Source organism: Aulonocara stuartgranti, assembly GCF_965226115.1.
Source record: "Aulonocara stuartgranti genome assembly, chromosome: 8".
Lineage (NCBI taxonomy): Eukaryota > Metazoa > Chordata > Actinopteri > Cichliformes > Cichlidae > Aulonocara > Aulonocara stuartgranti.
In genome coordinates this window covers 23,564,514-23,590,631 of record NC_138959.1, presented here as the reverse complement: position 1 = coordinate 23,590,631, position 26,118 = coordinate 23,564,514, and the positions used below count along the sequence as shown (strand labels likewise).

The 26,118-nt window shown below is 44.2% G+C and overlaps 2 protein-coding genes across 5 annotated transcripts in view; one reads left to right on the top strand and one right to left on the bottom strand.

Moving 5' to 3' along the window:
* Window positions 1–1,453: 1,453 nt before the first annotated feature.
* Window positions 1,454–26,118, top strand: part of cacna1g (calcium channel, voltage-dependent, T type, alpha 1G subunit) — a 214,964-nt gene continuing 190,299 nt past the window's right edge. For 3 of the 4 annotated variants that reach the window (XM_082543655.1, XM_082543657.1, XM_082543654.1), the window contains exon 1: window positions 1,455–1,561. In XM_082543655.1, the coding sequence (XP_082399781.1) occupies window positions 1,469–1,561 (93 nt within the window). In that variant the 5' untranslated portion in view covers window positions 1,455–1,468. Of the gene's footprint in view, window positions 1,562–26,118 lie in introns of all 4 variants that reach the window. The other variant, XM_082543656.1, reaches the window with a different exon arrangement.
* Window positions 10,975–12,775, bottom strand: LOC309713043 (uncharacterized protein; the record flags this gene model as incomplete). Its single annotated transcript, XM_082544383.1, has 1 exon — window positions 10,975–12,775. A coding segment is annotated over exon 1 (1,407 nt), but the record flags the coding sequence as incomplete, so codon positions are not given.

Sequence of the window (26,118 nt, the reverse complement as noted above, 5' to 3'; positions counted from 1 at the left end):
ATCCAAGTGATGCTACTGAGGCTTCCTTTGGACACAGACTTAAATATCCAGCCTACATCAATCAATACTCCTGTTAAGAACTGTTTGGAACTACCAAAGATTGTTGTATTCTTGAATGCTTCTGCGTAGCACAGGTAATACTTAGTGTCAATTAATGGACGCAGTCAAATTCCTGATTTCTTATTTTTATGTATCTGAAACATTTAAGAGTGACAAAAAAAAAAGGAAATCAGGAACATCCACACACGTACTCATCATCTAACAGATGCATTGGGGGTAACTTTGGGTTCAGTACCGTGACCAACGATCCCTGAGCACATGGACTGTAGGAGCCCAGGATTGATCCAACAAACTTCTGCTACCACCTGAGCCACAGCCCAGATGAACGAATTCAAGACTGCTTAGCTGAGACGTTTGAGATTCTTTTCTACTTCGTGTAAAGCAATCAAGCCAGCGGAGGCTTATTTGGACTAGCACAACAGAGGGTTGTTTAAAATTCTCTGTTTCACCATTTTCATCCATCCTGCTCTTGCTTTTCTGTGTTGACAGGTCATGCTGACCCAGCTTCATAATGGGTCAGTGGGATGAACGAGCAAGTGGCGACTAATGCGATAAAAGACAGACAAGTCATTTGTCCTCACGGCCTGCATGCACACTTTTACACACCACTCCTTCTATTCACATGTGTGAAATGCTCACACTTGGACACACACACATATGACAAACTGTTATCTTTCTGTCTAACATTGTTAGCCAGACTGGATGCAGGGTGCTGCCTGCAGGTGTAGTGCCATCTATAATACGAGTGGTGTGTGTTTGCTTGCATGTATTCAGTAAAAATGCGGTGTGGTTGTGTGTGTGTGTGTACTTATTGAAACAGTATTACCCTAATCTGTGTTTAGTCTCATCATTGATTGGTGTCACATTGCTCTAGCTGGCATTTAGCCTAACCACATTAGGTCTGCCCACTTCGACCCCACAGTCAATAAAATTCATGCGCTATGCATCAAGATGTCGCCACGTTCACTAACTGTAGACTTCATCCTCCTTTTAGTCAGCTTTCCAGTCTTCCAGCATCTGCCTTTGTCGTCTTTTGTTCCGCCTCAGACGATCTCATCTAAAGTGCCTATCCATCTCCCTCGCTAACACCCTGAACAATTTCCAACATGCCTTCCTAACGGATCTTTGGTTAAGAGAAATGAGAGCAGTGACTGCCACTCTGTACAGTTACAAGCAAGCTTTCCTATTTCCCAATTTTTCCTTCTTGGCTTGTTCTCCTTTCAGAAACAGCTTTTGATATAAAGAGATAAACATGCATCACTTTGTCAGATGAGGCTGGGATAATGAGGTCACTGGAGAAAGCCTTGAGAAATGCACATTTTTCTGCCGATTGTCACTGTAAGCTGCTGTCATCTCTCTGTGTTATATTCCTTAACTACTGTTCTGCACATGGTTCGAGCGAGCGTCCATGCTGGTGATCCTGCTGAACTGTGTGACACTGGGCATGTTTCATCCCTGTGAAGACATCAACTGTGACTCGGAGAGGTGCAAGATCTTACAGGTAACGCTGTTCCTGGCTCAATATGATATGTATGAACTGTGTAAGTTGTAATTGTGCTTCACTTCCAGGACATCAGAGTTCCTATATATGTGTGTGATTGAACTTGCACAACAACGGCTTACTAAGAGTCAGTAGTTGTCATGTTTAAATTTGTATTTGCTTTTATATATTGTGGGTTCAGTGTGTTTACATGAGTTGGGTTACGTGGGAAGAATGATATCCTGTACTTAATACAAAATTAATTAATTAGTTTTTAATATATCTTAAACTCAATTTTATGAGTTGACACCGGTAGAGGGAGGCCAAAACCAGTTGTACCAGTTACCAGAGCTAAGCTAACATTATCTGTCAGTTAACCTGCACTGAGCTTTTAATTTTTAATCATGTCTTATATCGTTTGGTTGATTTCATTCATTTATCATTCATATTTTATTAAGCAGGTTTTGAAGTAATTAAGTTTTTTAATAATCTGAAGGTAAAAAGTTAATGATTTAATCAGCTCGTTTCTGTTTACATATTTCTCCAAAGGTTCTCGAATGATTTTGTACTAGCTAATTTTTTAAGAAAGAAATTATAAAAAGGTTACCTTAAAAAAAAACCAAAAAACCCCCAGTATTTAATACAATGTTTAATTACTAAATTTAGTGTTAAATTTTACAAGGAATTATGAATGCATGTTGTTGACCGTGCTAGCTAGTTTTAGCTTTAGGTGATAACTCCTCAGGTCAACAATCTTATCCAAATGTGGCAATGATTATGTTCACAGGGTTTGAAATGATGTCTGAAGCCCTTGTTTCTCAGACTTTTCATGTAGAATAAAACAAATACACACATTTATACTATTTCAGCTCTCTCAGCCTACACAAACCCTCACCCTCCAATCACCTTCGGATTTTAGACTGTGTAAAACAACCAGTTGTTAACGTGGAAGATGGGGTGTAGTGGTGCATTGTCCAATATCTGCTTGACAAACTCTAAAATTCAAATTTCCACTTCATAAAATTTCATTTGCAGAGCAGTCCTTACCTTTAAAAATATCCTGACATCTCCCTCTCCTGCTTTGTCTTTCTTACATCTTTCTCCATTACTGGGTGTTGTACGCTGAGCTTTTTTTCCTCGCTCCGGGAAACACTGTCAGCTTGACATTAGCTAGCAGACAGATTTTGTGAGGAACTGCAAAAATGGTTTGTGTGTTTGGTGAGATTTGTTAAGCTGTTTGAAAAGTTGCATTTGAAATTACCACCCACTTAAAAACCGTATTCCTTTTATGCACACTCCTCTTTTGTAGCTCAGTTCAGCTAGTAGCTGAGTACTGCAACTGAACCTTTATTTACATCTGCACCATGAACATAACACAGAGATGAGAAGAAAGAAAGGATGTGTTGATGGCATAACTGATCTGTGGGATGTTATTATTTTCTAATAACTGAGTATCAATGCCACAACTGGAAGTGAAACCAGGCTCCAACACACAAAAAATAGCTAATTTGCAGGTAACTATATGTTTTAGCCTGTCTATCAGATTAACTTGCTCATCACGTAATGGTACCAGTATAAGTCTGGTCCAGGTTAAGAAAATACTAGAATTTCACCCCAAAAAATGGAGCACAGACTTCTTGGGTGGTCTGCGTCTGAAGGTCAGCTTTACCACAGGTGAAGCTTAGCAGCCAGCTATCAGCTACAGTAGCCAGTGTCAGCACAACCGTCAATCAAAGCAGCCACAGCCCTAACTGTAAGCCTTAATGCTATCCACATGGGCGACTTTACTCACTGCCTGGCAATTTCCAACACTCTTTACAATCCACACCACCCATTTGCAATGCAGGCTTTTAAGTGAACTGTGGTTTAACAATTGTCCAAGAACTCTTTGCCAGATGTCCAAGTGAAAGAAGGAACATACATATGCATGGCAGCAAGACACTTCCTTTACTGGCGCTCATTTATCCTCCATGTTTCCTTTATGAAGACAAAACCAAGCAGTGTAACTGGAAAGTATTAAACAGGTATTTCAGGGACAGCATCCACACACTCTATAGCAAGTAAATAAGGACAACTAATGCAGAGTGTGGGAAGAAAACATCAGACGTTAATGCTGCGCAAATCCCTGTTTGCGTGGCAGATCATGAGGCAACACAACCATTATTTAAACAGAACTATAGCAGCTGACAGGGAGCAGGAACACTGAAACACTGAGATAAATTCTAAAAATGTCTAAAAAACAACGCATTTAAAAGAATCCCGGAACGAGCTGCTGCTTTCCAGCATATCTGGTCTCTGCAGCTCCCCCCATTTACATTATCTGAGATGTAAGATAAACAACAATATTATGTGGAGGCGTTTCCATTAATTTACAGACCTGCTTTAACCCAGTAAACACTAATGGAGGAGTGCCGCTGTTCGCACTGTGAAAAGCAGAAGCCTAGAAAACACTTTGTTTTCTGTGCTGAGGGAAACAAGCGGAGTGAGGTGCAGCAGAATGGATCCGCGTTATCTGGCATTGTTCATCTTCTGCAGTGAGGAGATAATGTGCTTGCAAAGTGTTTCCAAATAGATTGAATCAGAACTAAGTCATCTTATTTTCTTGTCCACTGACTCTGAAATTCAGCAGTTTCATTCCAATATGAGAAATCTACTTCGTGTATAGTCTCAGATGTTAAAGTCGGCTTAGTGGGTAACGCATGTGCTGATCTGGAGTGTTGGAAAGGTAAAGATAGTAGGGAAATAAAAGGGAGGAAAAGGGAAAGCAAATAAATTAAGGTTAGGGGCAGGGAAAGAAAAAAAGGGAAATGAGCAAGAAGAGGACATTTATGGAAAAAGGAAAAAGGCACGATTAAAAGAAATCACAGAAACAGGACAAAAGAATGCAGGGAAGAAAAGGAAGGTAAAGGAATAAGAAAATGTGAAGCAAGGAAAAGGAGGAAGGACAAGATATTAAATTAGGGAAAGGAAAAGTACTGAAGAGAAAGGATAATAGAAGTAGGAAAATAAGAAAGGTGAGGTAACAAAGAAAAACAGCAGAGAAGAAAGGAAACGAAACGAAGAGCAAAAAAAAGAAAGTGGAGAGGAGACGACGGAAAAGCAAGGGGATAAAAGCAGGGAGGAAGAGAAGATGTTAAAATAGAGAATATGGAATAAAAGGAGGTCAAGAAAGGAGAGAAGAGAAAAGGGAAAGATTAGACAGAAGTGAGAGGAAAAGGGGGAAAAGAAGAGCAGAGGTGAGAAAAGAGTTACAAAGAAAAATGGGAAATTTGGTGAAAGAAAGTAGGGGTGAATTCGAAGAATGAAGGTAGAGGAAGCAGGAGAAGGAAAAGGACAGGAAATCAGAGAAATAAAAATGCAAATGCAAAAGAAAAAAGAAGAAAGGACATATGAGGAAGAGGTGATGATGTGACAGGTGAATATGGAGAACAGGATATGTTGAGACGGTTGTGGGGGGGGGGACACGGAGCAGAGCTTTGTGAGGGTGCTGTTGCCAGGGCAGCCCATCCACTCCCTGCATCTCTTCTGCTCGCCGACATGAGATGAGATTTAATTCAGCGGCTCTCCTCTCCGAAGCGTAGACGAATGTACGGCCGAGAGGCTAAACGCATTCTTATTAATTCCTCGCTTCCTCCATTTCAATCTCCCCGTCATTGTAAGCGATCATAAAAGCACACGACCCACACTGCTCAGCTGTCTTTGCCGCACCGTCTCAGACGTCCTCACTCTCCAGTTTTGTCGGCCTCTTCTCGTTCCTCTTCCTTCTGTTTTCGCGCTCAGGGCTCAGTTTGACTTTGTAACCTCTTTAAATGCATTTTTTTCCCCCCAACAGTTTTTATACCGTCTCCATAGCCAAACACAAGCTTTAGCAGGCAGCTACAAGTTGATATTGTTGGCTTTATTCAGCTGGTTCAACAAACTGTAACACTGGTCACTCTCTGTGTTAAGTGTTAGTGTATAATAAATGAGCGATTTTATCAGACTGATGATAAAAGTATGGCCATAACTTTGTTACTGCAATCAGGCCCACAGACAGAGATAACAAAACCCAGTAGCAAAAACATAAATGCACACATTGACTGAGATGGATAAGCTGCCATCATAAATAAACCAACTGTAATTACTTCATTTTACATCAGGAATTCTACTTTGTCTCCCTGGGCTAATGTGTTCCCCAGCTATGCTTTCCCTCTTTGGCTGTGTGTGATGACAAGCTTGAAGTCACAAAATTGACGCTTTTAACATTTGTTATTGGCAAAACATTTGTTTAAATATAAAACCTGGCTGTAGTTTCAATATGGATACCGTGCAAAATCTCCCCTCGTTCATTATATTTCGCTTCCAAGGAGACAGACTTTCTTTTAAAAGAAGTTGAAAGTAATGAAAGGAGCTGTAGTTCTTCAGGCTTGCTGATGTTTTTCTTTCAACATTGTTTGCTTTTTCAATCATTTTCAGTCCAATCTGTGTTCCTGACTGTCTTCAGAGTATTTTGTTGTTTTGTCTCTTGGTTGTTCATTAATTTATAAATCTAATCTATAAATCATTCGAGCATACAACAGTGGATGAACCAGTGTTGTATCCACACATAACAGAAAACTGTAAAAAAACAGTTTTGAATTGCATCTTTAGGCAATTTGTTACCAGCAGCCTTTCATAAAAACACTTCATTTGACTCATTTCTGTAGTTGCATTAATCTGCATTAATACAAAATGAAAAATAAAAAATAAAAATAAAAGAACTCCATCCATTTTCTTCCACTTGACCTTATCAGGGTCGCGGTCCCAGCTACCATAGGGCGAGACCGGGGTACATCCTGGACAGGTCGCCAATCTGACGCAGGGCTTTAAACAGATATTAGCCAAAAGCTCAGCATGGTGTACAGTGTCTCCTTAACAAATGTGGGCACACTAGACAAGTAGAAGATAGAAGTGGTGGCTTTGAAAACTATCTATAGCAGATGAATAGTATCTGAAAGTTATGTTCTTAAGAAGCAGAATAAGAAAAATCTTGCAAAGATGTCACACAACCTCCTGACTTTCAATCAGCCCTTCCTCCTTAAGGAAAGATAACAAAGGAAAATTAGGTGTGCCAAATTACTAAAGAACTGGACTAAAAATTAGGTTTTATGATCATCAAATCATCAACATGTGTGATGTGTGAGTAGATCAGAAGAGGAGTACAACAGTGAGTGTCTACAGCCATTTGTAAAACACGGTGGATCCTCTGTCACTGAATTTAAGAGAGTGGTATTTGGGATATTTTCAAAACTGATGGAATAATGAACACATGAAAGTATAATCAGATTTCGATCCACCATGTTGATTGGCAACACATTCATTCTTCTAGCTCAGGAGGCAGGTTAGTGATTGGAAGGTTAGTAGTTTGATCCCTGGCTCCCCCAGTCTGCATGCCAAGTATCCCTGACAAGATACTAACTCCAAGTTGCTCTCCGATGCATCCATCAGAGTATGAATGTGTGTAAGTGTTAGCGCCTAGCTAACACTGAAAAGCATTGAAGAAAGTGCTCTTGTGAATGGTATGAATGGGTGAATGTTGTATAAAGCACTTTGAGTGCTGTATAAGAATCAGTCCATTTACCATTCTGACAATGATCCCAAACACAGAGCCAATGCATTAAAAGCAGTCAAAGCATGCATTAAGGTATGCAGTAAAGGTGAACCTGGATGCACAATTATGAGTCATGGTCTGGCCTCCCTAAAGCCTGGAGTGTCATTGAAGCTGTGTGCGATCATCTTAATAGAGAATGGAACAAAAGGCAACCGTCATCCAAGCTTAAAGAAGCCTGGAGAACTTTTCCTGAAGACTAATCAAGGAAATGACAAGAAGCCTTGCCTATCAGAGTTTAGGCTGAAGAATAAAGAGGCTTCTCACCAAAACCTAAAGAAATGGAAGATGACTCAAGACTTTTACACACTACTGTACTCCACATTTCCAAAGTTCTCAAAAAGCCATTTTTAAAACACACTGTGTTGTGTTACTAGTTGACACAGTGTCATGTATTTAAAGCCCTTAACTTACCCCAATAACCCTCAATCAAACATGAGATCACCATTGCAAGATATTTTAGAAATGCAGAAAATCTTTTCCCTCTTACTTTCGCACTCTTTTAAATGCAGTGGCCTCTCTAGCTGCTCTACTTTAAAGGCCTGATTGATGGCATGCTGCTGTGATGATTGCCCTTCCTGCAGGTTCTGCTCTCAAAACTGAGAACTACTGAAGCTCTGTTAGAGTGGCGGTAAGCTTCATGAAAAGTGTGTGCCTTTCCAAGTTTTACCCAGTCAGTAGACTTTGCCAAAGGTTTCAGTTCAGTTCTAGAGTCACTTCAGTGCTTGTTAAAGCAACAGGATTCAGCAAATTTGTGTCTAAAATCTAGTATTTTATAAAGGCTAAATGCTTCCTATCACATTAACGTTAATGGATCTGTGTTCCACAGTTGCAAGTATTAGTGCCTTAGCTCTCAGATCAGGGCTGTGCTTAACACAGATAGCATGAGGGCTAATGAGGGACCATCGCCAAGACTTTGCTCTGAGATGTCTCTAAATGAGCACTCATCCTGACACGGCTAATGTCGACCGTAATGATCACAGGCCGTCGTGTAGCCGCGGGGTTGGAAGAAGGACGACCCCCTCGTCAATCTGCCGGGATTGTTGAAAGGTTGCCCTTTTTTACAATTTGTTTTAGTGGAAATCCATAGGTCACTTTAAATTCATTTGTTAGCAGTGTCATCGCTGCATGACTAAACAGTATAAAAGGCCATTATTTGGACCATTTTGAGACTGGTATTCAATACAGCTTACATTTTTCTTCTCCTTTATGAGCATTATTTGGATCATCCATTCATCTGTTTTACACTTTAAGATAGTATGGGCTCGAGCCTATACATTTTTTGCAAACTTTAATAGCTGCATTATCACAGTATTCTCATCTGTGCTGTCTATAAACTAAAATAAGGGGGTTTGTAAGTGGAGGTCCACAGTAGCAGTGGCTTCATTAATTATGTACATCATTGGATATATCAGTGTGATTCACTGTAGTCTTATTAACTTGGATGTTGTTCTACACAACACAGTTGTGAAGAACAACAGTGTAGAACAACTGTGTCGACCTCACTGCAGTGAGATCAGTGGGAACAACAGCAGCACGATAACTGTTGCTACATTTTTATGCTCACCAAAAGTCCGCATACCCTGACACTTGAGTCGTGAACTGTTTTGGGTTTTTTCTGTGTATCAAGCACATTATAGAGTTTCAGTTTTGCTGCTTATATGCTATAATATTTGCAGCAGTGGCATTTGTGGGAGCAGCGTTGAATCGATCTGATCTTTTACATTGCAGAAGAGAAAAGGCCTAGGATAGCTTACATCATCACTGAATCAGTTTGTTGTACTCAGTCTGTAAGCTACTTTACATTTACTTTATATGCGTCAGTGCAGATGTCTGTCTGTTCTCTGTTTGCTGAAAGGCAAACAGTAATAAACACACGAAAATGGATTTTCCTTAAAATGCATAGCACCCCCCACCCTATTACTTTGTGTCACTGTAACTGTGAACGTGTACACTGATATTACCACTTAGCTTAAAGGCATCACACTTGCAAGAAAAGTTGTAGTATTATTATAAATGCATAGTTTGGTTTTGTTATCTTTTATTGCTGTTACAGGGTGGATGAACTACATAATCATGACATCATTAAATCAATTAAAATGTCTATAAATCTATAATCCTTATGTGTGTTTCTGTTGTGAAAAAGACAATAAAAAAAGTGTTTGTTCTTTGTTTTTCTGTGCTTTATCTCATTCTGAGACATTATCTTCAGTGGTAAACAGACCGGAGATAAAATCTTTGTGAGTACATCAGTCAGCTTTCCAGCTCAGGGTGGAAAACTAAGAGATGAGTGATAAAATCTCTGCAGCTTTAACATTGAGAATTGTCTCTCTTTTTTTTTACCATAAAAGAAAAATGGATAACATTCTTCTTTAAAAGCTACACTTAACCCTCCATCATCTCCTCTGAAGCAGCTACAGTAGAGAATGTGATGCATGCAGAAAGCTAATAAGATCACGAGCAAGAAGGTGAGTAACAGAGATACAAGTACTATATGGGGGAATTTCATTTGGAAACGGACAAAAGATGCTTTAAAACAGATTCTCATATTATAATATCGCAGTCCCACATGTCACACTTTGGAGTTTCTGAGCTGTAGTCTGTAGTGATATTAGGTTTCTGCTGAACAGGTAATGAGCGAGAGATGGGCAATGAACAGGAGACCAAATAAGATGAGGAAGACTAGGGGTACACTCAAAAAAGCCTTTTTTGGATTCACTTAAAAGAGATTATGTCGAGTGGTTCCACACAATTGTATTAGCTAACCCCTAAATAATAGTGTAGAATACACCAGGCACAGACACACGCACACACAGGTAGGTACAGCCAACTTCCACATTTATTCAAGTGTTGTTGTTTTGACAGCTGACTCAGTCACACAGTCTGACAGCTCACGAGCCCAGCTGATCTCTCCCCTGGCCGCTCCTCCTCGTCTCACTATAAACACAGCGGAGGGAGACCATCATCAGTCCATAAACAACATCAGCTGTTCTTACCGGCCTCGCAGCGCCGCCCTGTTGAGCCTTCCGCTCCACTCCTCCCGGGGCCACGCCTCCGCCACACACCCCCACCGCCCGTTCGAGGCCGGGGAGCCGTCCGGCCGAGCCAACTCCCCCCCCCGCGAGTGAGAGAGGAAATCGGCCACTGCCATCTGCGCCCCCGGCCTATGGATCACCTTGAACTTAAAGGGCTGCAATGCCAGATACCACCGGGTGATCCGGGCGTTGGCATCCTTCATGCGGTGGAGCCACTGCAGCGGGGCGTGGTCCGAACAGAGGGTGAATGAGCGTCCCAGGAGGTAATAGCGCAGGGAGCCGACCGCCCACCGGATGGCCAGGCACTCCTTCTCCACGGTGCTGTACCGGCGCTCGCGCTCTGCTAGCTTCCGGCTGATGTATAGGACAGGGCGGTCGGCCCCCCTCACCTGCTGGGACAAAACGGCTCCCAGCCCTCTGTCCGAGGCGTCAGTCTGCAGAACAAAAGGGAGGGAAAAGTTAGGAGTGTGAAGCAGCGGCTCCCCACAGAGAGCCTTTTTCACCTGCACAAACGCCGCCTGGCACGGCCCCGTCCACTGGACCAGATCCGGGGCACCCTTTCGAGTGAGATCGGTCAGGGGGCTGGTTAGCTGCGCAAACCCCGGCACAAAGCGACGATAGTAACCCGCCAACCCCAAGAACCGTCTCACCTCCTTTTTCGTCCTGGGGCGCGGGCAGGATGCGATAGCCGCCGTCTTCTCCACCTGTGGACGCACCTGCCCGCCCCCCAGGTGGTACCCCAGATACTGCACCTCCCTCCGTCCAACTGCGCACTTCTTCGGATTGGCCGTGAGCCCCGCCCCCCTCAGGGACTCCAGGACCGCGGCCACCCGCAGCACATGCTCCGCCCAGGTGTCGCTGTGGATGATCACGTCATCCAGGTAGGCGGCAGCATACGCTGCGTGCGGACGCAGTACCCGGTCCATGAGACGCTGGAAAGTGGCCGGGGCCCCGAACAGGCCAAACGGAAGTGTCACGAACTGGTACAAACCGTACGGAGTGGAGAAGGCCGTTTTCTCCCTGGCCTCGGCAGACAAGGGAATCTGCCAATAGCCCTTGGTTAAGTCCAGTGTCGTGAAAAAGCGGGCCGTGCCTAACCGGTCCAGGAGCTCGTCGACCCGAGGCATGGGGTAGGCATCAAAGCGTGACACTTCGTTCACCCTGCGATAGTCGACACAGAACCGTATAGACCCATCCTTCTTCGCCACCAGAACGATGGGGCTACACCAGGCGCTGTGCGACTCTTCTATTACTCCCATCCTCAGCATTTCCGCCAATTCCCTCTGCACGATTTTTCGCTTATGCTCCGGGAGCCTGTAGGGCCGTGAACGCACCGTCACACCGGGCTGCGTCACGAAATGGTGCTCGATGAGGGACGTCCGGCCGGGCAGGGGGGAGAACACGTCCGCAAAACGCTGTTGCAACGCGACAACATCCGCTCTCTGGGCCTGTGTGAGATGGTCATCACAAGGGAGGGAGGTGGGAATGATAGAATTTGGCACCTCAGGCCCCAACTCATCTCTCTCCTTCACCAAGCTCACCAGAGAAGCGGTTTCAACCTCTCGCCACAGTTTGAGGAGATTGAGGTGATAAATCTGCGTGGCTCCTCCCCTGTCCGACCGAGCGACCTCATAGTCCACGTCCCCGACTCGCCGTGTGACCACAAAGGGTCCTTGCCACTTGGCGAGCAACTTCGAGCTGGAAGTAGGGAGTAACACAAGCACTTTATCTCCCGGTGAAAATTTCCTGAGCATAGCCCCTCTGTCATACAGGCGTTGCTGACGCTGCTGAGCCTGGAGCAAATTCTCCCGTGACAACCTCCCCAAAGTGTGGAGTTTTGCTCTCAGGTCCAACACGTACTGAATCTCATTTTTGGCGGGGCTCGGACCGTCCTCCCAGCTTTCTTTAATCAGGTCGAGCACCCCACGTGGCCTCCTGCCGAACAGCAGTTCAAAGGGAGAAAATCCCGTGGAGGCCTGGGGCACCTCCCGCACTGCGAATAACAGAGGGTCTAGCCAGTGATCCCAATTGCGTTCATCCTCGTTAATGAACTTCCGAATCATGGACTTTAAAGTCTTATTCAGCCGCTCCACCAGCCCGTCAGTCTGAGGGTGGTAGACGCTGGTCCGAATAGATTTAATGCCCAGTAATTCGTACAGTTCCCGCAGTGTACGAGACATAAACGACGTGCCCTGGTCAGTCAGTATCTCTTTCGGGATTCCGACTCAGGAGATGACCTGAAACAGTGCCTGCGCCACACTCTTTGCAGAGATGGTGCGCAGCGGAACTGCTTCCGGGTACCGCGTTGCGTAATCCACCAGGACTAACACAAAGCGGTAGCCGCGTGCACTCCGGTGAAACGGCCCGATGAGGTCCATGCCGATGCGCTCAAACGGGACCTTAATGAGGGGGAGAGGGCGCAGCGGCGCCTTCGGTATGGCCGGCTGGTTAACAAGTTGGCAGTCCGGGCAGGACGCGCACCAGCGGCGCACATCCGCTCGGATGCCCGGCCAATAAAATCGGGCCGTTATTCGCTCCAGAGTTTTCTCATAGCCCATATGCCCTGCCATGGGGTTATAGTGGGCCGCATGGAAAAGCGTTTCCCGGCGGCCCTGCGGCACCAACAACTGGGTGTGTGTTTCCTCTGTCTGAGTGTCACGACTCACTCGATATAATCGGTCATTTAATAAGACGAAACGCGGGTAGGTCTGCGCGGCCTCAGGGCGCACCACGTGACCATCAATAGCCATCACTTGGTCAAAGGCTGAGCGTAGGGTGCCGTCACGTGGGAAATCACCCATGGGGGACACTTCCGGGGCCGGCGGGACGTCCCGTGAGGGACCCGCCGGCTCCTCCCCACCGGAGTCAGTGTCGGACGACCCCGCGTCACCGCTGAACGCCGCGCACACGCTACACCCCGCTTCCGGTCGTGATCGCACCCCCGCGTACTGCCCCAGTAGCTGATGAAACCCCGGCCAATTGGTACCCAGAATCAGGGGGTGCGACAGGCGCGGGCTAACCGCCGCTGTTACTCTATGCGTTTTGCCCTTATACTTTAATAACAGCGGCACTATGGGATACCTGTGAACGTCACCATGCACACACCTCACCTCCACCCATTCTGCCTCCAGCAATGCCCCGGGGCGAACCAAGCTTTGGTGTACGAGGGTCTGCGTGCAGCCCGTGTCCACCAACGCCTGGCGTATATCCCCTCGAGTCCTTACCGGAATACTGTATGTCCCTCCTGGACCGGGGGAGGGTGCTGGGGCGCCAGCAACACGAAACACCTGCCCCACTTCCATAAGCGGACAATCCCTCCTCAGGTGCCCCGGCTGCCCGCACTTCCAACACTCCGGCCCCGGCGTCTGTGCTGCTCTCCGTGGCTCGGGGGCGGCTCCGCTTGGCTCGGCTCCCCTGGACGGCACCAACTCCGCGAAAGGGTTAGTGGGGCTCAGCGCCGGCAGCCGCTCTGCCTGCCCTGGTGCCGGCACACGGCGCCTCGGGGCCGGCACTGGGGCCTGTTTGTTCGGCCTCCGTCCGGCGTCCCCGGGTTCCCCTGCTCCAGCGGCAAGGTGGTCCTCCGCCAGCGTCACCGCTACCTCCAAGCTTGCGGGCCGGTGGCACCGGACCCATCTCGCCGTCTCCGCTGGCAATCCCTCCGTGAACTGCTCCAGCACCACCTTGTCCACCAGCTTCGTCTCCCCCTCCGATGTTCCCGGTTGCAGCCAGCGTACCGCCGCGTCGCGCAGCTGCCGGGCCCAGGCGAATGGTCGGTCCGTTGTAGCCAGCCGACAGGCCCGGAACCGCCGGCGGTGGTCTTCGGCGGTGAGCCCTAGCCTGTCCACCACCGCCCGGCTCACGTCCGCGAAGCTGCTCCTCGACGCCGGAGGCAGACTCAGGGCCGCTGTTTGTGCCTCCCCGGACAGCAGGGGGAGCAGCCGCGGAGCCCACTCCTCCCGCGGCCATTGGCAAGCCTCCGCCGTGGCACGGAAGGTCTCCAAAAAAAACCTGTGGGTCATCCCCGTCCCCCATCCGGGGCACCGCCACCGACAGTGGCGAGGGCTTCGGCGTGGCAGCGGCCCCGACCAGCCGCTCCAGAACTTGCGTCTGCCGGTCCGTCTGCTCCTGCAGCGCGGCCAGGTGGGCACGCTGGTCGGCCGCCTGATCCCGGCTCATCGTCGCCATCTCCGCCAGCATCTGCACCAAGAATTGCAGAGGCTGGGCGGGTGGCGCGGCCTGTGGGTCGGACATTTCCCCACCGGCACTATCCTGGGTTTCGGCACCACTTGTAGAATACACCAGGCACAGACACACGCACACACAGGTAGGTACAGCCAACTTCCACATTTATTCAAGTGTTGTTGTTTTGACAGCTGACTCAGTCACACAGTCTGACAGCTCACGAGCCCAGCTGATCTCTCCCCTGGCCGCTCCTCCTCGTCTCACTATAAACACAGCGGAGGGAGACCATCATCAGTCCATAAACAACATCAGCTGTTCTTACCGGCCTCGCAGCGCCGCCCTGTTGAGCCTTCCGCTCCACTCCTCCCCTGCAGCTGCGCCCGGGGCCACGCCTCTGCCACAAATAGTTTCAATGACATGCTGTGTTTTGGCAGCTTAACTCAATGACTTAACACAGTTGGGTGGAATCACGTGACATTCACTGAGAGATTGAATTTATGTCTTTTAAAATGAAGTATACATACTGTATACATACCATTATATTGCTGTAAGTTTTGTTGAATAAATTACTCGTTTAATGGTTTTAAATTTGTTACATTTGCAACTCCTTTATTTTATTTTTTACTTTTTTGGCCTCTACTACGGTAGCAAATAATCCTTATTTATCTCATACTGGACTTTGGCGTAGCAGCCTAATCTGCTCTCCCCCTCCCTTTAAGCCAACTTTCTACTGATTGGTTGCCCCTGACAAACAAAAGATTTGAATAGAAGGTGGGTGGGACTTCTATCCACACAGTCAGAGACGTTTGCCTGAGATGACCATATTAGGATATCTAAGTTACGTTATGTATACATATGACATAAAAGGAAACGTGCATTAGGTCAACTTTAATGTTTGATGTTATGAATTAAAATAAGCTTCGATGTAACAATGTACTGTGTTACAACCCTGAGTAGATATCAAATACACACACACACCTAGCATGTGACTGGAGGATGAGGAGATGTCACATTTTACGTGTGTGTCTGTGTGCACTGTTACTCTTGCTACTATGAAATGTGGTGATTGAGCTGAAAAAAAATCTCTCTACAATATTATCTCTCTCCACCTGTGAGGACTGGCTCTCAGCTGAATGGCAGATTACAGTTAGCATATCCCATTGTCCTCACCACACAAGGCCTTCATCGGCAGGTATGGCTGCCTGCCTGCCTATCTGCGGGCGTTTGTGTGTGCATGTGATGAAAGCACCTGACCCCGGTGATAATGGCATTCAGGACTTGTGACAGGCAAAATTAGCATACATAGTGGCTAAGATTTATTTTGGAGACGAGTGGAAAGGAAGTGTTATCACAGAACTGATGGCACTTGTTTCAGGTACACTGTAGATCCTGTCCTGTCTGTTAAGCTGCCTTTTATAGTAAAGGGCAGTAAAAAAAAAACTTCTTTTGGAAGGGCTTCATTGGTCGATATCATTTCAGCTCATTCAAATGGTGACTTCAGCCTAAGAACAGGTGAACATCAGAAGGGTAAACATACACAGTAGGAATTCGTCTATGTTTGTCATACCTTGATTGGTTTTTCCTGCAAGAAATCCGCTCCTGCAAAACAAGTAATGTGCTCACAATGCTGGCAGTGACTTTAGTGAAGTATAAATCCAAAGTTTGTTGCAAGCTTTAGCCATGAAAGGCACCTTAGCTGAACAGACAAAAGAAACAATAACAGAAGTGCTGAGCTCCGCAGCAGATCCGAGGAAGAAAAGACACGCTGCTTGACTGACTGCTGGGATCCCAAATCCTCACGGTACTTCCACACTGACAAACACAAGAAAGCTGTACAAAAGTTGAACTTTCCTCAACTTTTAGTGCAGTGGTTTCAGGTGTCACCTGGAAATTTACAACAATTGAACTGAATTTTATTTATATTAGCTTAGAATGGGATAAATCTGGTCAGTGTTTTGGTTGATAATTGTGGTTTTATTTAGTCTGGGTATTTGACCATTTATATTGCTGTTATGGCTCTTTGATCATGCTGACATGACAGATCCAATTTTAATAATTCAGAAAAGTAAAAACCCCAAATTAGCTGCCTGGAATGCCCATTTTGCTACATACATTAGGGACCTACAGTACATGTACAGCCAGCTAACAAGAACATGAATACCTGAAACAGTAGTTAGTTGCAGTGCAAGCTAATCATGCAATCCATTATATAGGTGATAGCAGGACATGAGTCAAACTTTACTTTTTACTGTCCAATCAGAAGTGAAAGATGAAGAGAAGATGAGGCTGACAGACTAAAGAGTTGAACATGTTGATTCCTTACTTCTAAAATCTACATGTCTATGCATAAGAACAATCCAGGCAACCATGATTTTAAAAATTGCTTTGGTAAACCATACTATGAGGTGGTGCATCAAACTTGCTAAAATCAGCTTTTACGAGTTGATTCTCCAAGACTGGTGAGATTAAAGCTAACAACAAAAAAGGCATTTAATGTTGTTACTCTCCAGCATGGTGTTGATCAATAGGCTGTGTTGGCTGATGAGGTCACCTGGCAAGTTGTTGCTGAACAATAACTTCAGTACAGCTAGCAAAGCCAACACTGCTAAAGTTAGCTAGTTTATGCTAATGCTTGAAAACAATATTTAAAATAAGTCATGTAAAAAAAAATCGCACCATAGGAGTAGAGGCAGCTCAGACTTGTTCCATTAGTTGCTGTTTTGGTTGACTGCTTGTTTTCCTGAAGCTCTAAATTGGAAGTGAACAGTGTTGGCAAGTTAGCATACGACAATGAGCTCCATCATCTGCATCGATGGAAAATATGCTGGGTTGAAATAAACACCTTAAGATGACTCTTACTGTGAACTGGCACTACAAATAAAATTAATGCACTAAGATTGTCTCTGGCTAGAATTAGGTTGTCTAAGGTCTTGCAACTGTTAGCAGGAAGTACCTCAGTTTTGTGTCCTCACTTCAGAAAGTAAGGATAGTTATAGTGTTTGTGTTCCTTTATTTAATTTTAGCAACTACTTCAGCACATACAGATGTGGACCCTTGACAGTGTTATGTCAGCAACAACAGATGTTAGCATTACATCCACAAATGCCCCACAAACTGTTTCATAGTTACTAGTTATGGAACTTGGCAACAAAGGAAACCACTCGAAGGTAAAGTTTTTCTTTGCCACACCTGTTCACAGGTCAGTTGGTATCTTACTTTTCAACAGTCTTGTCTGTTTTAAAAGTAATTTGACTCCCATCCTGACACGATGCTCTGCTGAGTATTTACACACAGAGGCCTGCGTTCATGTCCACAAACACATGGTACTGGTATTCGAATCACGCAAAGGAATGCCTCTGCACATCTTGATTACTCGTCAAGAGCTGCGGCACTGCACTCTTGGGTGCAATATTGTATCTAATAACTGCTTTGACACTTGAGGATTTGTGAGTGAGCCATGTCAAGTCATTAGGGAGTGTTTTAAGTGCACTCAACATTGGTGATTAAGTGCACTTAACGCATAAAGGCTCCGTTCAGGGGGTGATGAGAGGGCGTGCAATGTTGGCACCCGCTTGACGCATTGATAACACGCAATCCAGATTTCTGTACTCGCTGATGTCTGTCTGAGCCTGGCGGACACGTGTGTTTATCCCTGTTCTCAGGCAATGTGAGAAGTAACACAGGCGTTCACACACACACAGGGGGCTGTTAAGCTGGTGTGTGGTGCCACTGTTTAGGCTGGGAGGTTCATGAAACACTGAATCCATGTTGAAACTCAGAGGACAAAAAAATGTGTTATGGGTTTAAGTGTGCCCATAAAGGGGAATTACATCTGAGAGATAGACTCACATGGTGGCATATAAACAAAGTTGAAAGTTATTATAAGCAGGTACATGAAAAATATCATAAACAGCAAATACACGCATAAATGGACCGTAGCATTACCCGCTCATGCTGTCTCACTGTAGCTGCATACACTATGAGGTGCACTGGGAGACATAATCACAGCAATGGGGGGAGGCAGTGGGACTTCCTTGTGTCACAGAAGGAGGCAGTGGGAGAAAGAGATAAGAAGCAGACAGATGACGGAGATGGAAATTAGTGGTGGATTGCCGAGCAGGAGGAGGAGAAATGCCAGTAGTTCGCAAACAACAGGAATCCAATCCAGATGTTACTGCCAAGAGAAAAAGAATGGGTAAACGCACGAGAAACAGACAGAAGACAAAAAGCTGAGGTCCCAGCTTGGATTTATTAAAAAAACACTTTATTTATAAAAAGAAACACTTTATTTGCACGTTAGCATCTGTTGAAAAGATTAAACCAGTTTGATCACATTTATTTACATCTAGAATGAGGATTTTAAGAAAGGAACTTCGCTTTCCAGCCAGTGGAGACCTGTTGACATTGGTAGTGTTAATTAAACATAAATAAAGAGTAAATATACAAAGGGATAGTTTGAGAATTGTATTGGAGACAATCCAGGTCTTTAAAAACATAAAGAGCTTAATTTACTGCCTCTAAATTTAGGTTATTGTTCTCGGCCCTAAAAATCTTAGAAATATGGCATCCAACCAGATGCTAACTCTGGATGGTGTTGCCTTGACCTCCAGTAACACTGAAAAGCCATTTTTGAAGTCGTTTTGTCCTTCAATGCAGATGTTAAACAAATATGTCGGACTGCTTTCTTCTGTTTCCTGAGCCTGGTTCAGCTGGAGGTTTCTTGCTCATATGGGGTCATATGATTGTGAGGGGTTTCTCTGTTTTATTTTTATTATTGTTAATGTTGTTATTCCTGTAACAACATTGAATTGTTGTTACGGTGAAGAAAAGTATGTTTGCAGTATTTGTGCAAAGACTGTATGTAAAAGATGGACGTAGCCACTAGAGATGGAACTCACCAGAGTCCCAACAAGCTTCACAATGCTTCAGTAATAATGCAATATTCTTGTGATTTCTAACATGTTGCAGTACTTGGAATACTGTACTAACAAATATGCAATTTATTACCTTTTTTCAACTGCAAATGATATCCTGCCATCAATGTTGCCATAAGACAAAGTCAGTCTGATACCAGTCAGCGTTGAATGGGGTCAAGTTGACACTTGCATGCAATCATTTTCTGATAATACAGCAATTAACTGTGTTATCTAGTCAAAAATCACATATTTGTTGCTGTTTATAGTCACAAACATCCACATTTAAGAGAAATTCACATTCAACTGTTGCATTTGTGCTCAGCAGATTTCCTGTTCTATAGAAATATAAGCAGAATACAGCCAGTTAACACCTGCAAAGCCAGGCTTCTACCTTTCTACCTTTAAAACCCGGAGAGCAGCCAAATGGCTGGTAGGCTTTTAGCTAAGCTTTAGCTTCAGCCAAGTGGAAGCTAAATTGGCTAGTCATTCATATGTATATTAGGTTGTTACCTGGGAATTCTGGAGGGAGGGGAGTGGGGGTTTGAGTGGATTGAGGAATTTCCCTGCGAATCTTGTTGACTGTGCCGAGGATGGTGGTTTTCCGTCTAAGAAGTTTTTGCGCAAGTGAAAGCGATGTGAAAAAATTGTCCGTGGTAACATTTCTGCCCTTGTCTAGGAATGGTTCCATCAGCCTCATTACTACATTTTCAGAAAGTCTCTCCCCAGTGGGACGATTGGGGTCCTTGCCAAGATATGGGAAGACATTGCAAATGTACTTGGATTTTAGGTCGCAAGCCACCCAAAACTTGATCCCAAACTTGTCAGGTTTACTTGCAATATACTGCAGGAAACAGCACCGAGTCTTTGATGGGAAAAGCTGTGAACTTCCTTTTGTGTTTCATCTTGATGCATTCTCATCCAGGGAAATAAATCTCCAAAAGTCACCAACTTGGAGTGTTTCAGTTTGCCATCTTAGGGAGAAATCGACACACATGGGTGTATGTCCTTTGTTGCTGAGATTTATTGATAAAAACAGTACAAAAAACCAACCCTTTGTACACATATTTACAAATGGCCTGCTGAGTTGAGTTGAGTTGAGTTGAGTGCCCTCGACTTGTGCTCATTTACAAAGACTCATTCATACGTGTTGGGAATGTGTCTGTATTTATTAGTTAGGCAGCATTTATTTACAAACTTTTGACAACCAGAGTGATCGCAGTCAGTCTGCAACTGTTTGCAGAAAGGTTGCCTCCTATCAGGCAACCTGTTATCCTTCTTCTTGCATTCAAAGTGGTTGTGAGTGTGCAATTTCCTTAAGCTCTAAATGTTATTTCACTGGAATACAATTTACAGGCAGGCAGCAATTTTTATTTTGTAGATGCACAGAGTTATCTGTCCTATTTTTTTTTTTCATTTGACTGAGCCATTAGCTTAGAGGTAGCTGCGTCAAGCTAAGTATGTCCAGTTTTGTTTTTTTTGGTTTAACGGATTTAATGTAAGTTTGTGAGTTAGTGATTGAGACCTCTTATTCATGGTATTCCCAGAGTATTTTAACGACATGGTCACCATGCAATTAATTTTAAGCCTCAATAATCTTTAATAAATAATCTTTAATCTTCAATAGCTATGAAAATCAATCACCTACATATTAGTCAGAAAGGTGAAAACTGCTTTGTATGGCAGTCTTTAAGCATTGCATCTGCTCTAAAGTTGGAAAGTTTTTCACAAACAGAGTCTATAGGGATTGGAACCATCAGAGGTTCATCCCCACTGCCGTCATTCCTCAGCCCGGGAGGACGCTGCTTGGATTCATATGAAAATGCTGTGCTAATGCATGCACGGCGTCTGTATTATCATGAACACGTGCATGCAGGGTCAACATTCTGTACATTTGAATATGTGTAATAGGTTTACATTTGACTAATTAATTGCTACTTAATCATAAACAATCCCATAGAGAGAGTTTAAAGTACAAAGCTTTTACAATAGCTGTTATAAACAGTCTGTGTCTGGTTAGTCTTTACAGGGTCTGTCTGGTGCCCAGGAAGTGAAGGCTTTTCCATATCTGGCAGCAGCCACAGTGCTTTGTTTGGAATAAATATAGAAGGATGAAGAGCGTTACCTGCCACCTACGCAATATCAAAAGACAAAGACTTTACAGTACAGCCAGCACTCTTTCTATTGGCAAATGATCTCTGGAAAATGAAGGGCAAAAGCAGCGTAGCAATGAACAGAATGAGCAACAGCAGTGCATGCAAAACATGAATGAAATGTTGGCCCTGTTAGGACTGTTTTTTAAGCTGTGATACGCCCATTAGTTGGTTTCAATTTGCCAAAGGATACTGTATGACTCGGGTCGCTACTTTTATTTCAGCCATATTTTGATTTGATTTTCTCACATACCCCACCACTCCCAGCCGCCGCAAGTTCTCCCGCTGCCATTCGTTGGTCCATTTCACACTTTTGTGGCTGTCACGCCGAATGAAAGCCAATTTCGTGACGCCCGTCTGAACTGGAATTAGGCCGGATGATATGACATAATTAACTTTTTTGCTTTGTTTTCCCCTAATGTAAAAGTCCCATTATTCTTTGGACGCGTGCCAAAAAGTTTGCAGAGAATTTAAAGTGGGGTTAAAGTATTCTGTCTGCCTCTTTAAGTCTTTTCCCGGGGAGAGGATGCAGTGGAGGGTAAAAATTAGGGAGTGTGTGAGCAGTGAGCCGTTCACCACAGGTCACTGGTGTCTATTCCCTCAGAGGCAGACGCGTTTGTGTGTTCGTGTGTGTGTTCGTGTGTGTGTTAGGCTTCTCTGGTCTCCGCATGGACGTACAGCCAGTGAACCACAGTGGCACACTGCGCACAGAGCGACACATTTTCTTTCTAGTAAACACGCAGCTTTAGAGGAAACCTCAGAGACTTGCTTCGATGCCTGCGATTGATGTAGTACCTGCACGGCTTTGGCTGCATGTTTGGACATCGCATCTCATCGTGTTCATCGAGACCACGCTCCACTGATGTGTAATACAAGTTTTGGTAAATCAATATCCAGATTGCAGAGCCTGTAATCGTGTACTGCACCACCAGAACTGTACGCTCCAGTGGGAACGCCTCACGCCAGCGTGTCCTGTTGACTTTGATGAATATGAATGAGGTGTGTGTGTGTGTGTGTGTGTGTGTGTGTGTGTGTAGGCCTGGTTGGATCAAACACTAGAGAAGATTGAGCTGGCTGACATCCGCTCAGTGTCACTTTAAAGAGTCCCCAAAGGCTTGGTCTCATGTTGTATTTGTTCCAGTATGCATGAACACTGTACATTATCATGACTGTGTGCTGTGCGTCTTTAGTTGGATGTGTTAAAACCTGTGTGTGTGTGCGCGTGTTTGTGAGAGAGATTGGGAGACTTAACAGAGTCATAACAGGGGTTTCTTATGTTACAGACTCTGCAGGCATGCATTGACTGTCTAACGTAAAATAGATGAGTTATTACTCCCCGGTGGAGACAGGAGAAATGGGTCCTTTCAGCAGAATAAAACAGAACAGAGATGGAAAGATGGGGTGTTAGAGGAGAAAGCAATTCAGTCGTTTGAGGCTCAGCGTGGCGGTAAATGTCTCTGCTCTTCCTCATTTCACACAACGCTTATTTTCTTTTGGTCATGCATCTCGGGTTGTAACATGTGTCAATAGCTGGACCGTCATGTTGTTTCTTCCGACAGGCTGTTGCTCCCTGTTATCTAACGGCTCTATATGCAAAGCATTTTGGGGCTGAAAGACGACTAAAAGGGCTCAATGGAGTTTTCGTATGTAGCCTTTATGTAGGCGTACGTAAACCCTTCACAGCTAGTTATGCATGACGAAATCAGAGTAAACGCATAGTTATTTTAAGTTTCACTGGAGTTGTGTGATTCAGCATACAGTACGATGTAATTTTGCTGAAATCAAAATCTCAGGTCAAGTCAACAATAGAAGGCTGAACTTGAAGGGTTGTCAAAGAAATAAATCCTTGTTTATGTTTCTCTAATATACATTGTAGTTTTTTGCAGTGTGAATCGTTTCTGGGCAACCTGCAGGAAATTTCAAACACTGAATTATGACGAGAGTTCTCTTGAGCTACATGATGGTGTCATTTGGGGCTTGAGGTTGAACTGAGTGAAACTCCTCCTCATGTCAGTGTAGAGAAGTTGAATTAGATATATCTGAGATATTTTAATAAAGGAGGATGAAGTGCAATTTCAACAATACATCTAGGTTTGTCTGTGTGATAAAGAAATGGAATAACTCTAAAACAGTTTCCTGCTGACTGGTGTCAAAGCTTTTCGACTAAAGCACGGCGGCCGTCTTGTTAATTCTAGTCCTGATTAGAATCTAGAAGCACTATAAAGGACTATATGTGCCGCGGTATGACAGGTTGCTAACATATAAGTGTGTTATTCTCAGTCAGATCCGCCACTCCTCATCACAGTGAGAATTCAACAAGTACTGTCTATCTTTTATATACGGTCTATGATTGGCCCTATAATTCCTAGTTGATGCTACTGCTCAAAACAAGGCCTCAGGTTTCAGGCCGTAAACAAATACTCCATGACAATATATCTATATAATCCACATCATACTATCACATGTCAGTTTATGGCCAGTGTGGTCCCTTTCATAGAAGAGTTCCAGCATCCAGACAGTTCAGATTAAATTTAGATCAAACACTGAACACAATGTTTTGGGGTTTTTTTCTTCTGTCTTTTCTTTTGGGAGATTATGCATCACTAAGCAATCTGCTCTGAGGCTCGTCTGCCTCTTTGGAGTCAATGAGTGGTGCGTAAAACATCTGGAGTGATGTATGGTCAGCATTAGGGAGTGAACCCGGGGCAGTTATTTGTTCCACAGCCGTCTGATAGGTTGTAACCCTGGAAATAGCAGTGTGACCCTTGTGTGTTGAGCATGGGGCGAGGTTTTAGGGTTTTTTTTATGCAGACGACATGAATGATTTCCAAAAATAGAACTGAATAAGATTTGAAATTGTAAACAGACTCGCATGCATCGATTCCCACGTGAATCTCCATGTTTTACTTGCAGTGAACTTTGGCGCTAGCTTCTCTTTAAGCTAACAGGATTTGATATATTTATACATTTCTCTCTTCATCTTGCAATGACTCATGTATCAGTGGGTGTCCTGAACCTTGATCTCCTTCCAGAAATTTTCTTGATTTCCTCTTTATTTTTTTTATTTTACTTTGAGCTGTATCCTTTTCCCTTTTCATTTCCGACTCTTCCTCCCTCCTGTTCATTTATTTATTGATTTTCATATTTTGAGAGTCAAAGTTCTCTTCTTGTACTTTCCTGTCCTCATTCCTCCGCTTGTTTTTGTCTGGAGTCCAGTTTGATAATGATTTGGAGTACCGAGGCTCAGTCAGAGAGCCAGACAGACGGTAATGAGGGCAGGAATACTGATTAATGCAATCAGCGGTTTGTTTTGACTGAATGACGTTTCTAGCTCGAGTCTCAGTTAAGGACGAAAAGGTGCATCTTTCTTCACCTTTAGACAATAATTCTGATGGTAAAGGAGCCAAACGGGACAGACATCATTAGTCCCAGGGTCCATTTTGGATGTTGAGCATCTGAGTTGCTGAAGTGCCCTTAAGCAAAACATTAAATCCTTGGCAGCTCCAAGGAGGTTGTTATCTCTTTCTTGAGCCATGGGGAGCCTGACCTTCTAGAGACAGGCTAAAGAGAAAAGAGGATCCCTCTGCAGGAATTAATAAAATATCACGCTCCTGTCAAAGGTTCTCAGTGGGATATTTTTAAACATCAAACATATTGTATGACTAATAGTAGAGCCAGAGTCTGGCGTGAATGTCGGCCACTAAAGTAGCAAGAAAGTGCTGTATGGGAATGCAGGTACTCTCCATCAGGAGAACTGTCATGAAGGTGCGTATATAGAAGTGTATTATAGACATATTAAAATTGTCTACAGACATTCAGGTTGAAGCCTGCTGACACTTACTTGTAGTTGTAAGTATATTTTCTTTGTTCCCTGGTGTTTTGTTTTGCCATGGTGTGGTGTAGAGCCTAATAAAGCGAGCCTTTATTGGATTATTTTCCTCTGAATTCACCAAATCCAAAACAAGAACAGAGATCCAAGAGAACATGAGGAGTGAAAGTGAAAAAAGGAAAAAGCACTACAGGGAGTTAAATGGATGATCTGACAAAAGACGAAAAGAAAAGATGTTATATACAAAAGAGATTGATTAGTGACACAAGAGAGGAACCAGACACAGGGGAAAGCAGTCAAGAACAGCTGAAAGTAGTCAATCACACAGGAGGGAAACAAAAGCAGGAAACCTTAAAACAAAATTAAATGGGAAAGAATTGAGCACTGACTGAGACTTAAAAAATAATAAAAGGGAAAATAAAAACCAACAATCAACAAGACAGAGGCCAGTCGATGTTAGGGGAAAACAGTGGTTTGAGACCAAAATTATTTCAACCACATTAGTGCTTGGGATCTCATTGGCTTTGAAAATGGATACCAGGTCTGCAACCAGTTGCTGTCTTTAAATCATCTTTGGCACACCAAGAACGCTATAAAACGACATTAAGATGCAGTCAGTCTGCTGACATTTTGCAACTTATTGGGGTCAAGTTGGCAAATGGTGCAGTTATGTACAAACATTTGCAAAGCTGATCGTTTTGCTTGCCACCAGGCGATGAGGTAGATCGCCTCATCTCCTTGCAATCAGTCTCAGACTGTTCCACTTTTTCTCAGTCACAAGGATGTTGCTATCCTATTTTGAACCTAGTCTAACGGAGCCATTAAGCAAAAATAAATAAA